Source organism: Gymnoscopelus braueri (genome assembly GCF_963280865.1).
Source record: "Gymnoscopelus braueri genome assembly, chromosome: 21".
Classification (NCBI taxonomy): Eukaryota; Metazoa; Chordata; class Actinopteri; order Myctophiformes; family Myctophidae; genus Gymnoscopelus; species Gymnoscopelus braueri.
The window spans coordinates 49,949,428-49,964,924 of record NC_137623.1 but is presented as its reverse complement, the minus strand read 5'-3'; the positions used below and the strand labels follow the sequence as shown (position 1 = coordinate 49,964,924).

General features: G+C 41.5%; 1 protein-coding gene across 2 annotated transcripts in view; it reads left to right on the top strand.

Moving 5' to 3' along the window:
- LOC308077119 (palmdelphin-like) overlaps positions 1 to 14,422 on the top strand; it is a 38,410-nt gene extending 23,988 nt beyond the window's left edge. Inside the window, exons 5-12 of one of the 2 annotated variants that reach the window (XM_080417678.1) lie at positions 866 to 980; positions 2,508 to 2,532; positions 4,797 to 4,907; positions 5,242 to 5,551; positions 6,014 to 6,147; positions 6,418 to 6,754; positions 7,773 to 8,257; positions 13,815 to 14,422. In XM_080417678.1, the coding sequence (XP_080273804.1) occupies positions 866 to 980; positions 2,508 to 2,532; positions 4,797 to 4,907; positions 5,242 to 5,551; positions 6,014 to 6,147; positions 6,418 to 6,754; positions 7,773 to 8,257; positions 13,815 to 13,846 (1,549 nt within the window). In that variant the 3' untranslated portion in view covers positions 13,847 to 14,422. The remainder of the gene's footprint in view (positions 1 to 865; positions 981 to 2,507; positions 2,533 to 4,796; positions 4,908 to 5,241; positions 5,552 to 6,013; positions 6,148 to 6,417; positions 6,755 to 7,772; positions 8,258 to 13,814) is intronic. The other variant, XM_080417677.1, reaches the window with a different exon arrangement.
- Positions 14,423 to 15,497: the final 1,075 nt, after the last annotated feature.

Here is a 15,497-nt window from a genome sequence, read left to right as displayed (position 1 = left end):
CAACAGTTAAGCGCAGATCTACAAGCTCACACCGTGTCGCAATGGATAATTTTTTCCTACTATTCGTCATAGAAGTACAGTATGTCTGTGTGCAGGGTTGTCTTAGCTTTTGTCAGATGTACCACTGCAAGACAATATTCATCCACTAGATGTCGCTCTCCACTTCACATCTCCTCACCTCTGAGGCCTACGGTGGACTAAGATTCCTTATTTCCCTGAGTCACGTCAACAAGACAGCACCACTCATGTAGTCTGCACCATTGTAACGCAGTGCCATAAGGTTCCCTGTTTCCCTGAGTCACGACTGACTGAGTCATGTCAAGTTATTAAACACAGTGCCCAGTTATAGAGAAACATCCATGAAGGTGAAGTTACATGAAAATAACCTGAACTCTGAGCTGAATCAAACACATTGGGTCCAAAGCCCTGGCCAGCTACTTTTTTTCCTTCTCCCTTCTTTTCTGGCATCCCAATTCATGTGCAGGACCTGACGTAGGAAGGAAATTGAACACTTGTGTGCAACGTTTGTATGAGTAAGTCCCTGGAAATGTTATTCCCTGTAACCAAGGCCACAGATCTGCTATTTTCACTATATTTGAAATAGGGCTTAAGTGATTCATTCAGAATGTACTTTCCCCTGCCTAGAAGTGAAAACAATATTCCCCCTAACTAAGGCGACAGTCGTCCTCCTCCGAGGTATTGTTAGGATATTAGACCATTTACTTTCACCTACATACATTAATAGAAAAGATCAATGAACAAATGACAAAAAAAACAACAACATACATTTACACAACTGACGATCTCAACTAAGGGGTCCTTGGTCTGAAAAACGTTGAAGACCCCTGTTGAATGTTGTCCACAGGATAGACAAGGAGATTGTTGCTTTGGAAACCCATGAGTTGGACATCTCGGACAATGAGAAGGACATCCTGCGACGGCTCAAGGAGGTGGAGCGAACGCCAGATGACATCATCAAGGTAGGCGGGACTTTGTGACTCAGCTGGCCTACTGTCGTTGACTGCTTTGTCCACCCCTGAACTGTAGCCTAACCGTGTAAATAAAGTTGATTCTGATTCAGCTCACTTGGGGACTGACATTTGTTGACAGGCTTGTCGTTGTTTTGACATGCAAATGTCAAATTGTGGTGAAAAGAGGAGTGTAATCAGACACCTGCGAGGTTGCTGAAATAGACTGTGGTTATTGTTATTAGATTGTTGCTGAGGACATGGCTAATTATTAATTTTCCTGTGCTAACGACATGTCGCCTGTCGTGTTTCCTAAACCCTGACTGTGTTGGAAATGGCTTTGTTTGTCTAACCAGGTGCATTTGCTGGAGACCATCCTGTGTGTGTGTGTGTGTGTGTGTGTGTGTGTGTGTGTGTGTGTGTGTGTGTGTGTGTGTGTGTGTGTGTGTGTGTGTGTGTGTGTGCTGTTGTTTATGCGTGGGTGGTTGTGTGTTGTGTTGTGCTTTACTTGACTTTATTTGTTTATTTACGGCACGTGCATGTTAATGAACATTCAATACATTTATAGAATTCAATCAATTGAACATGATCTCATGTAAACATGCCGGATTTAGCTATAAGCTCATTTCCATCCGCAGTGTGTGTGCAAGGTGTCAGTCAATACTAACGGCTTCCAGAAATGATATTTTGTGCGCTGTAGAGCGATAGTGATTTGTGACAGAAGGGTACCAGCAGAAGAGCTACATGCTCACTGTCCTCTGGTGCTTTTAACCCCATATCCATATTCAGGGGGGGATATTAGCCAAAAATAGCAAATCAACAAGCTCACACCGTGCCACCACGCTGCAACACATTGTGAGCTTGTAGATCTATGATTTTTGGTGAAGATTTTTGGTGTGAATAGAGGGTTTCTACAGTGGCATTTTACTTTTACTTAAGTACAAAAGAAATGTAAAGAAAATAAAGAAATAGTGGAAGACTACAAAAGAAAGAAAGAAAAGTGTCACATTTACTCAAGTACTGTACTAACAGAGGTAACAGAGGTATGTTTACTGTACTTTGCACTTCTACTCCACTTTATTGCATAGGAAGATATTTAACTTTTTACCCGCACTACAATTATTTGACAGCTTCCGTAACTAGTCACCTTGCAGATTTATATCATGAATACAAATAATAATAAACTAATACTTTATGGTATGTTATTTTAGGTTAAGCTACCTATAGCTCTAACATTAAAGTGATGAACACATGAATGCATATTACTAATTACATAATACTAATTACAATCCAATGCTATGATTGTGAAATGGACCATTCTGAATAATGAGTAATGATTACTTTGACTTTATTTTTATTTCAATACCTTTGAACTTTGACTCAAGTAAAATGTTGAATACAGGGCTTTTACTTGCAACAACTTATTTGTTCATTTTGTGCTGTTTCTACGTCTACTTGAATGAATAAATTGCAGTACTTTATAGACGTCTTCGTGATATCATGGCTCGTTTGAACTTGAACAACTTTATTCACACACAGGAGTTGTTGGCCGAACTCCGGGCTGGTAAGTACTAGCATGTGTGTCATTAACATAATGTATAACAGTCCTACAGTATGTAATGCATATCAATGCTGTCAGGTAGAAACCTTGTATGTCCAAAACCATTCATTTTATTATTATGATTATTTTTAATGAACCACTTAAACCCTATATGGGTAACCGGAGTCCCTCAGGGCTCAATACTAGTGTAGTTTTCGGTTATTGTGGGTAAAACTTTCGCTGAAAATAGCAGATCTACAAGCTCACAATGAGACGCAACGCGTCGCATTGAGAGCTTGTCGATCTGCCATTTTCAAGCGAAAGCTTTACCCACAATGCCGATGCTGGGGTTTAAGTGGTTAAATTGTGAAAATAGCCAATCTAAAAGCTCACACAACGTGTTGCATCACGTTGCGTTGAGAGGTTATGGATTGGCTTTTTCACGAAAAAACGTAAAAAGTTGAAATATGGACATAGAGGTGTCCTACAGCTACCTGACAGCAACAAAGTATGCACTATATTGTGGAAAACATATTTCTAACATGTTTTTAACGTACAGTATGGTTGTTAAAGGAGGTGCAAGTATTATTTTATTTTAGTTGGAATAAGTTAATTAAATATAGCTCTGTAATGTGATAGTAATCATTGCTATAGAGGGTTTGTTCAGTTACAGGGGTCTCCCTGTCTCTCCTGGCAGCTCTTTAATCAACAGAAAATGGATTTCAGGTCAGGATACTGATACTGATAATTCCATACTGTCAAGAGAGAAAACGCATACTGAATACAGGATAAGAAGGGACATTGGAAGTGATTAAACAAAACAAGCAAATGAATGAATATTTAATTGAGCAGACAAAATTGGAACTGGAACATTATAAAATTTAAGCTGATGAATGGGTTCTTTCTCCTAGCTGACTGGATAACATTTCTATCCCACTATATTAGAGAGACCCCTGTTACTGAACATGGCATGCACTGTATAACAATGACTACTATCACAATATGGAGCTTTAACTTAAAAATATAAAATATAATAATAGCATTTTGTTTTAACCACAACAATTACACTTCCCAAACCATTTTGTGCATGGCTCGATTGTCTTAATACTATCGTATTAAGGTCAATTTACGATTTACAGTATGCAACAAGTGTCGACCAACTACGTGTCTCACGTCATGAGTAACAAGCAAAGGTTCTCTGTTGTTTTGACGTCACTTTTGTGGTGTGGCGTGCAGTTCGACACTTGTCGTGCTATAGCCTGGGGCACCATTCCTTTTCGGGTATATGATCCGGTCGGGAGCGGAAGTTAAAAAAATAAAAAGTGGCCGGATGGGCAGAACCGGAAACACGTCTCACCCCAAAATAGGTCCGATAATAAAATCGTTGATGCGGCATAGTTTCGCTTATTTTTTAAAATGTAAATGTGCGTGCACTATCCGGAGACTATTTAGCGTCTGTATTATCCCACGGGGAAATTCTATTCCATTTAAATAGGGATTGGGGAACTAAAACAAAGCGGCACCGCAAAACCGGATGGGCAGAATCCGGAAACAGGATTATTTTTTCTTTTTTTTTTCAGTAGGCGTGGCCTAGACCGGATCATATGGGTCTTTAGTAACAGACACCAGGCTTTCCTCCGAGGTGGAAAGACTGGTGATGCGAGGTTAGTCGTGCTATAAGCATGAATTGACCTTAATACATACTGACGATAATGCTAATGCATGATTAATATTCACACACAGAACATAGACGATCAAGCTATGAGCTTGTACAAATCTTGTACAAGTACAAATTCCCCCTAACAATGACTAATAAGCTAACTATAAGTGTGTATGTATTGCAGTGGTGAAAAGTAACTAAGAACATTTACTCAAGTATTTTCCTTTTGAATTACTTTTACTTTATCTGAGTATGTCTTTTTTTCCTTCTTTATACTTCTACTCCACTACATCTCAGAGCCAGATATTGTACTTTTGACTACTACAATTATTCGAAAGCTTTAGTTACAAGTTACTTTGTTTGGATTATTATAAAACACATGAACCACTCAAGCCCTATTTCATAATTCATCTATTTGAAAATAGCCAAGCTCCCAACATATGGCAATGTGGCGTTTTATGAGCTTTTAGATCGGCTAATAAAAAAGGGGGGAAAAGACACATTTTGAAAACGAGTAAAATTCTGAATACAGGACTTTTCCTTGTATTTCTACATTGTGGTATTACTACTTTTACTTAAGTAACTCTTCCACCACTGACTGTGTGACTAAACCGCGCTTACGTCTCAGGTCCCGTCCAACCCTCACCAGTCTCACAGACTCTACTGACATTCCAACCAACACCACCGAAGAAGAGCACCAGTCCAAAACTACTCACTAATGAAGAAGAACCCAAGAAGGGTAGTTTTTTTTCTTTCTTTTCTTTTTGTTCCAAAATAATTTCAGAAATTGTTAATACTTTTCATTGGTTCAAAACCCACAAACAGACTTGACCACTATCACTTAAACAATGTAAAGACATTTCAAATAGCAAAAATAGGTGATCTACAAACTTAGATTGGCTGTTTTTGCTCTTTTTATGTGACACTGTAGTTTGACAAAGTAAGGCATTATTTTACCAAAAAAAATTGAATTATTTTACAAAAATATGTAAGGAATGTTTATGGCATAAAATGAAATACCGTTCCCATCCTTGGAGAGAACTAAAATCTTCTTTCCCAATGTCTGGGGGCAGCCATGTTCGCCATGGAGATAAGCGTGGAGCGCGACATGCGCACCGGCGAGAGCCAGGTGGTCGCCACGGCGACCGTCACCCCGGAGGCGGTGAGTGAGCGCGGCGTGAAGGTGTACGAGGACGGCAGGAAGTCGGTGTACGCGCTTCGACAAGGCGGCGGCTCGCCGCACGGCGACGGAGCGCTGCCGGAGATGACCCCCGTGGAGGTGGAGGAGTTGTTACGCCAGGCCACCGATACCAAAGTACCCAGTGAGGTGCAATACCACCATCCTGTGTACTCTCAGTCCTCACTGAACACTGGAAACAGCAGGTAGGCAGTGGTGGAAGAAATACTCTGATTGTTTGACTTAACCCGTTCAATCCGGGAACGCAGATCTATGTAATTTTAAGATTTCTTTGGCTATTCAAACAATAGCATATATACAAGCTCATAGCCAAAGATATCTAAAATGACACAGTTGCGTTCCCGAATTGAATGGATTAAGAACACTGTCCATGAACAAACACTTCCACACAGTCATTTCCAAGCCGGCCGGCGATGTCAGTCAAATGGACGCAGTTGTAGGTGTGTGTGTGTGTGTGTGTGTGTGTGTGTGTGTGTGTGTGTGTGTGTGTGTGTGTGTGTGTGTGTGTGTGTGTGTGTGTGTGTGTGTGTATATAGGGCACGGTCTGCCCCGTGACACTGTAATTTCATTTGGAGAATCGATCCTCACATAATTTTTTTTTTTACCAATTCATCACGTTTTTTTTTGTTTTGTTTTTTATGAAACAGCAGGCCTTCGACGCCAAGAACACCTGGCGCCAAGTCGCCACAACAGACGACCGCCCCCGATCAGATGAGCAGCTTGATGGGAAATATCGTTCAAAGCTCTGCCGACCAACCAGAACTCAGACCAGATCCTGGAGGTACTGTAGGCTAGTGGTTCTCAAACCTTTTCATGTCAGGGACACCCAAATTGATAAAACAAAATTTGCCCGCGGACCCTCATTTGAAAGGATATGCCCCCATTTGATACTTTTTATTCAAAAATGTTGCCCTCTGGGACCCCAATCTACACTGTAAAATCCGCAGTGTTAATTTAACTCTGAGAGTGCATAAATGGAACCACTTAAATCATTAATCAGAGTTATTTGTATGACAATGAATCGTTAACTAAAATGTCATGATCGTTACAGCCTTACCTGAAGACTATAAGACCCCCAGCCCCACCCCATTCCGACAAGCCTCCACGCTGACAGACAAAACCCAAACAAGAGGAGAAACCAAACAAATCCTGTCGCACATTCCAAGCCAGACCCACAACCACGCCCACAATGACCCCTACAACGACAAGTATCCACTGTCACATCCTCAGTCGCCCCCCCGCCCCTGTGCCAGGACCACTCCAATCCTGACCAATGGACACAGCGGCTACACGACCAGTCTCGCCCCCGTGGCTCTGGTCTCCGTCACCGCCAGGCCTGAAGGAATGCCGGCCCCCATGCACCCCGTCTACAAGGTTCAAGGCTCAAGGTGATCTTTAGTGTTAAAGGTTTCATGACATCAAATTAAAATTTTTGTTTTTTTTCTTTAGGTTTTCTGACCTCAATTACACCCAAAAGACCTGAACTTTGAACATTCAGTGGATTTTCTGTGGTCTGGGGTTTTCTGAATAATTAGGCTCAGAAAAGTGCTGTGATTGGCCCGTGGACTTTGATGTCACAGTCCATTAATCCCGCCCCCTTTCCTCCCCGCCCCTCCGCTATCCTTCTCCTTTGGGGGGGGGGGGGGGGGAGCGGAGGCGATGATTGACAGGCAAAATCCCTCAACATGGACACCTGCAGGCAAATAGATTTTTTTTTTTATTGCAGCTGAAAAGGCCTCAGAACACAGAGAGAAAAAACCTACCATGGCTCACTGGAGTGGATCTTTCTGTTAAAACCTTTTAATACACGTTTGAAAGACCATGATAAAGACTTTTAATGTTTTGTAAACCAGCATGTCATGAAACCTTTCAGTCTTGTGTACAGTTATATACTGTAAGTTAAAAAACATTTTTTTTCAAACAAAAAATGATAGATTTTTCTCCCCAACACATTCTCACTCCCAGTTCATCAAATATGCTGAGAATGTGTTGCCTTGGACATTATGGCAGCATAGTAACAGTGATAAAGACAACAATAACATGATCTGTAAAACAAGCAAAATGCTTACTGACTAATGTAATGTAATCTACACGAACACAAATGGCCCGTGTTCGGGGGAGGGAAGCCAGGCGGGGAGGGTGCCAATTGTCATTGCGCATAATACTACGGGCTGGGGCGGCACCTGTCAGCAGGGTGTTTGCCGGGAGGAGTAGGGCGAAGACTCTACGTCCTCCTTGTGGGGGCTCCTCACTGGTAGGTGAGTCAGTAGGAAACAAAAGCAGTGACAACACAGAGAAGTGAGGGGAGGAATCAATTGGCATGACGACTAAATTGGGGAGAAAAAGATCGGGGAAAAAATAGACTGTTGTAAAAGTAACCTCTGCCTGGTTACTGGCTTCGTACAGGATCACAGAGGGCTGGACAACATCCGGAGACGACGGTCACAGCCCCGCCCCTCTGATCGAGACGATCGATTTTGACAGACGGTCGCCGCTCTACCCGGAGAGCGAGGCGTCGCTCAACTTCGTCAACAGCCTGCCGGGCGACCTGGAGTCGGAACCCGTCACCATGATCTTCATGGGCTACCAGACCGCCGAGGACGAGGAGGAGGAGGAGGAAGACATCCAGGCCGAACTGGTGGTCATCGGCGAAGAGGACGAAGACTGTGCAGACGAGTTCATCTCCTACCACCCGGAGGGCTACACCAGCAAGGTCTTCAGACCCCAAATGGGTGTGGCCAAATTGGGTGGTTGCAGAGGCGCTATTGGCCAGACGTACCCTCACTGTGACGACCTGCTCCCCGTGAAGCCGACGTTCACTCACAAGCCCGGCCAACGTAGCCCCGCCCCATGTCCCGGCGGACAGGTGCCGGGCCAGCCCCCAATCACAGGTATACAACAGCCTGTATGGACAAGATGACCATGCACCATTCAACTGCAAGAACTAACTCATTCCTTTCTTTCTTTATTTTGCTTAATTTATACACGACGATGTTGTGTGCCGAAAATAGCCAACCTGCAATGTCACAACATGTCATGGATGTGACATGTTGTATGCTTGTAGGTCAGCCATTTTCTGTGTCCTTCCCTCTCTCTCTTCCCTTTTTTATATTGATGCCTCAACAAACATGCTGCATGTGTCTTACCTGCTGTAAACCAGATGTTTAATAGTAATTCACTGACTCACCAGCTACTACTTGTGCCTTTCACAAAACTACGTTGCCACCTAGTGACGAGTTTGTGTCACCACGGCTTCATGTGTCATGCTGGGTACAATGCCCAGGAACAGTGCCGTGGTCTAATTTAATCTAAAATAATGTGTGTCAATTAACTTTGCATGTATGTTCTAATTAAAGCATTGTTGTCAATGACTAATGTCTGCTGTGTTTTGTTTTAGTTTTTGTTTAGTTAAAAAGAGTGACTAACATTGGTTCTGCATAAGCAGTGGTGGAAGAAGTACTCAGATGTGTTAATTAAAAGTAGCAATACAACAATGTAGAAATACTCAAGTACACGTGCTGTATTTACATATTTAGTTGAGTAAAAGTACAAAAGTAATGGGATCAAAATGTACTTAACTTACAGTTGTAAAAGTAAAAGCGCTCATACAGAATGACCCATTTCATGATGTCATTCCAAAACAGATCTAAAAGCTCACAATGTAGGCCCTATCACAACATGCTGTGAGCTTGTAGATCTGCTATTTTGAAATAACCGAAGTATAAAACAAGGCTTAATGTGTTGAAATAGTAATCTAAATATGCAAAGTAACCAATGACTAAAGTTTTCAAATAATTGTGGTGGAGTAAAAAGGACAATATTTGAGAAATTGCGTCTTATGAGCAGTCAGGTTCATTTGGAGCCAGTCTACGAGCGCATGCCGTATTAGAGTGACGTCGTCAGATAAGGGATCTATAAAGCACTATAACACCACAGAGCCAACCATTTGGTGGAAGAAGTACTCACATTATTTAGTTTTAGGGTTACAACTCCGGTTCCTTAATTCATCTGTGTAATTTTAGATTTCTTTGGCTATGAAAAAAATAGCAGATCTACAAGCTCAAAGTGCGGCACAGAGTGCCGCGTTATGAGCTTGTAGATCTGCTATTTTTGGAAAATCTTGAACATTTTTGCAATATCAATTTTTTAAGCGAACATTTGTAACTCAAATCTTTGCTTCTGGGGGTCCCTGGAACAAAATATTTTACAAATGTTTGCTTTCAAACAAAGGGGAGGAGGGCGCACACCAGTATTGGTGAGGTGCTGCTGACCTTGGTAAGTAAATATGAAAGTAAAGAATAAGGCCGCACACTCGTAGCCAGGATGCAGGATTTATTTGGAAACCAACGTTTTGACCACACAAGGTCTTCTTCAGGAAATCCATTCCCTGAAGAAGACCTTGCGTGGTCGAATTTTTGCTTAAGAAAATATATAGATTTGCAAACATTTTCAATGTATTTCTAAAATAGCAGATCTACAAGCTCATAGCTCGGTGCCGCGCTATGATCGACACGGTCACGACTTTTTTCTGTTCTGGCCCCACAGTGGTGGAATGAACTTCCCACTGATGTCAGGACAGCAGAGTCACTGCCCATCTTTCGCCGCAGGCTGAAAACCCACCTCTTCAGGAAACACTACCCTTCCTCTTTGCCTGGCCTACTTGTTGTTAACTAGTTGTACGAACTCTTCTTTTATTTTTGTATTGTTTTATTGGATCTTGTTTAGTCGATACACTTATTTGTTTTAGCTCGTGCTCATTTGATTTTGCTATTTTGTCTCATTTGTTTAAGAAAGTAGGTATAGCTGATATATTGCACTTTTACCTTAGCGCTAGGTATACTCTTGGTTGCTTGTTTTTGCAGGAAATGCACTTAAGACTTCTGGTGATTAGTAGTTTCGTTCCCTACCTATGTTGAATGCACTTATTGTAAGTCGCTTTGGATAAAAGCGTCTGCTAAATGACTGTAATGTAATGTAATGTAATGTAATGTATGAGCTTGTACCGGCACTGAGCTATGAGCTCGGTGCCGGTACAAGCTCATAGCGCGGCTTGTATATCTGCTATTTTTGAATAGCCAAAGAAATCTAAAATGACGCGTGAGATGCGTTCCCTTTCAACGGTCTGATTCCTTAACGGTTCTCCTTAACGATTCCTATATATCTTAACAAATCTATATCATTTCGGCCTTCATTATAATTTTTGATAAGCACAAATTCAATCATATATACAGTATTCTATACATATTATTGTAGTGCTTCTCAAAGGGAGGTCAGAGGTTTCTGAGAGCTTTTTCTCAGTGCTGTTTATCCGTTCTGTACTCCAGCTCTCAGGCGTCCTTGAGTGTTCTCCTCTTTTGTTCATTGCTGAAAAGCGAGGAGGAGAGAGACACACAGATGTAATGCTTTCGAGACGTGATTAACGTTGCAGTCAGGTGGAAACCTCATACGTTCAATATGTGTGTGTGTGTGTGTGTGTGTGTGTGTGTGTGTGTGTGTGTGTGTGTGTATATACATATATATATATACACACACACATTGTTTACAGTCATATATATATATATATATATATATATATATATATATATATATATATATTAAAAAATAGCAAAAATAACAGATATACAAGCTCAAAATACATCACGATGCGACAAGTTTTGAGCTTGCATCTGCAATTTCTATTAATTTTGTGTGACACTGTATGATCAAGTAGGGCATTAATTTACAAAAAACAACAACATAAAAAGTTAAAATATGGAGATAAGAGGTTTCTGCCCGACAGCAACGTTATGTAACTGTCATTTCTCGTGTTATGTAAGACACAATTGAACTGCTTTGGAGATAAGACAACAAGGTCTTCTTTATAATTGTGGATGGAACGAGATTGCCTTTGAAGGTGGGCTTGTAAGAAAAACTAGTAGTTCTTTTTAAACTACTGAATAACTCCATGGCACTAAATCCCTGCAACGAGCGGACTGGTCGCTATAGTGTGTTTTCTGTTTTTGCTCTACATTGAATATCTTCCCTGAAAATAGCCGATCTACACGCTTACAATGGGTCGCAATGTGACGCTTTATTTTCTGTGAAGGTTTTCCGTACATAATGGATACTGGGGTTTAAGTGATTAAACGTAATGTAAGTGATGTTTTTGGTTAAAATAAACAGTACGATACAATACAATATTTTAGTGTGAGTACTTGGGAGTATCTGCTACTAGATTCTTCGCTGCCTGTACCTGTTTCAACTGACTGGCTTTGCTCAATATGGGACCTATACCTCATAACACATTTTATAAATCATAATGTGATGTCGTGCATTTCTGTCATCCTACCCTTTTCAACTTCTACAAACCAAGGCTTTCCTCATAATAACTGAATGACTAACACCGTGACAAATAAGTCTAAGCTGTTCAGCTTACAGCACTCTGATTCGTTCCCCACAAAGTCTGCCGCAGAGCGTTTCTCTGACACTGGGTAAGAATCCGATTCAATAATTCCTGTCGAGACGCTCAATCGTCTGTTGCTAGGCAATAAAGTTTATGGTCTAGAGCAGTACGTGGTTCTCAAACTTTTTCGTGCCAAGGACCCCGCGGACCCCCAACTGAAAATGTTTTGTGTTAGGGACCGCCAGAAGAGAAGATTTGCGTTAAAAAATGCAAATGCTAAATGTTCAAAAATAGCAGATGTACAAGTTTGCAGTAAGTGACGCAAGTGACGCACTGTGAGCTTGTAGATCTGCTATTTTTTAGTAGCCAACGTACAAAATATGGATAATGGGGTCAAAATGATTGTGATGCTGTATTAACACATTTCGCTGGGGACCCCCTGGAACCTCCTCAAGGACCCCTGGGGGTCCCCAGACCCCACTTTGAGAACCACTGGTCTACAGATCTTTGGTGATTGCTGAGGAAGTATCATCACACTGTTGCCGCTCCGATTGTATAGACACAAGTCCAACCAATATACACTGTACCATCGTCATTATCTTCCCCTTAAGACCGATGTCACCATGTCCCCACTTGAGCCTATATGAAGCTCACATGGTACCTATGCCCATATATGGAGTGCACCCCATTCGGATGCTATCAATGCATTGAATGGGACATTATCACCTTTTATTAGACCATTGAATGGGCGAAGTAGGCGACATACTGACCTACCCGCGATTTATCAGACCATTCATTGGGTGTTATCAAGACATACTGACCGACCTACCAACGGAGATGACTTAAATAGTCCAGTTTCGGTTTTGGTTTTGGTTTCGGACCATGACGGAGGCGCGCAGTCTCAGGCGAACTGGAACCCCACGAGGGAGCTAAAGCGACCGAGTTGCCGTCCTGAACGGTGTGAAGTTCGCCTGAGCCTACTCAGCGCCGTTGGAGTTATGTACCGATAGGCACAGAATCGTAAATTATGTTGTGGGGACTGCTCCGCCTCCAAGTAGGTCAGTAGCTCCTGATTACGCCCAATGAATGGTCTGACAAATGCGGGTAGGTCAGTATATCGCCTACTCGTCGCCTACTCGCCCATTCAATGGTCTGATAAAACGTGATAATCTCCCATTCAATGCATTGATAGCATGTGCGTATAGCGTCTGATCTAACAGATCAAGATGTCGACTCAATGAGTTCCCACTTGACTCAGAGCACGTCCGCCTCTTCTGCTCCATCCATATATACTGTGTATCAGTGGTTCCCAACCTGTGGGTCGGGACCCCCAGAGGGGTCCCCACATGATTTTGGGGGATCCACAGATGATTAGCTTAATGAGCAACATTGCTTTCCCACTCAACTGTAAACAAACCAACATACAGTGTATACAGTGTATCTGCACATTTCTAAGGCGACAATTTAAGGACTTTTAAGACCTTTTAAAGTCTTTAAGGACCTTCTTAACGCCTTTTTTTTTCATTGTGTCAAAATGTAATTAAACTATACTATTACAAATGGTCATACATTGTCCAAATTGTCAAATATTACCTTAGAAAGAGGCAAACATCTACATGCGAACAGCGCCTTGCGTTGCGTTGCGAGGCGTTTTTAGCAATCAGATCAGCTATTTTCACAATATGTATCTGTGGAACCGAGTCAAACTAAATGTAATGTCTCAACTCCTACAATTCCAAGAGCTTATCAGGGTGGGGGGTCCCTTGTTCAAATATGATTATTTTGGGGGGGTCGTGGCCTGAAATGGTTGACCACTGCTGTAGCCTATTAGTATCTCAGTCCGCTCCTGATATGGGTATATCTCCTATTATGGTCTTCGTATAGTTCCAGAGACATCGACCAAGCAGCTCAACAAGACAGACAAACCCTGTTCACTCTTGAAACTAACTAAAAACTCAACTCAATTCAAACACTAACCTGAATTTAAAAAAAACTCAAACTAATTAGCATTTCAGAACTGCAGTATATTAACTGGCTGGTTGTTTGTCCATGTTCCTCTCAAACAGCCCTGAATAGGAGGACAGCCAAGCTACCGTAGGACGGATGGGAGATTATACTGTACCCTACTGTGCCTGAACCCTACCTTTACCCTGATGGATCTACTGTTATCCTAAAGAGCTCTTCACAAGCCCTGAGAACCCTAACTGTACCCTGAAGAATTGCCTGTATCCTAAACCAGTGCTTCTCTAATCTCTCAAGAACAGATTCCGAGCTCTGCAACAATTTATTTTTCTTCTTTTTTTTTGCCGATGGATTCCCTCCCAGATTGATGCTTCTCAAACATGTTCATGTCAGGACCCACAAATTAAAATGTATTTGGCCGTGGCTGGGGGAAAAGGGGATGTTTTGAGCTACCAGGGGTAGTACTCCAATGTTGGACCTCTACCAAAGTGTGTTTTGCCATTAAATGAACACTAAAGGATTTGACTGTGTGAGTATTGAGCAATGAAGTATATGCTCAAGTATTCAAAAGTTTTCAGATTTCTTTTTTAAATAGTGTTTTCAAAGAAAATATTCACACATCCACTTTGTTCAGTTGCAGGTGCGTTGGACAGTGACAAACGAAGCAATCATGAACAAACATTCAGGAAACAAAAGCTGGAGCACCACTGATATAGCAACATACTGTACTGTTAGGATTTAGAAAACATTGTTAGATATGAATTTGGCCGCGGCCCCCCCCCCCCCCCCATTTCAAAATATGTTGTTCCAGGGACCCCCAAGAAGCAAAGATTTGAGTTATATATGTTCGCTTAAAAAAAATGTTCAAGATGTTTAAAAAATAGCAGATCTACAAGCTCATAGCGCTATATGAGCTTGTAGATCTGCTATTTTTGAAAAGCCAAAGTATAAAGGGCTATAAAGTGGTTAAAATGATTATGATGCTATATTTGCACATTTTGCTGGGGACCCCCTGGTATCCCCCCCAAGGACCCCTGGCGGTCCCCGGACCCTACTTTGAGAACCAATGCTGTAAGACACTCTTGATGAAGTGCAGAGGGACCGAAACGTCATGTCAAATTTGAATAAAACTGATGCTGCTGAGCAAGGAGCAAGTTCATGAATGTTCGTTCATGATTGCATAATTTTTTAAATAGTGAAAATAGCAGATCTACAAGCTCACAACGTGTCGCGCTGCGATACTTTGTGAGCTTGTAGATCAACTGATTAAGTGGTTAATTCATGATATATTTTTGTAAGTTTCGGTTCCAAGAGTCCCTTCTAGTGGAGGTGCTAAGCAACATTTGACTTCAAGTCATGATACAAAGGTCCCCTTTGGTATGGAAGTACCTTAGGGCCATAGGAAAACATTTATCCAAAGAGACGAGTTAGATCACCCTTCTTTTTCTTTTATAGGCGTTTTTTAAAAATGGCCGCCGACAATTAACCACTATTACACCAGACCCCATATCTTTGCTTCTGTTAGAGCTATAATAATAATATTGGTGTCAAAGTGTACATTTTTGGGATCAAGGAATTCAATTAAATAGGTTTCAATGCAAAAAAAAACGAATACTTCATTAACAGCCGGGGGTAAAATATGCAAATTTCATTAAAAAAAAAAATTTTAACGGGGTAACTTCTGTTAAATCGTAGGTACTGAGTAATGAATACGAGACAGACAAGGTTGTAACTATGTTTGAGACTTTAATCGAGATTTACAATCCAATGTCTCCAATGTCTCCACT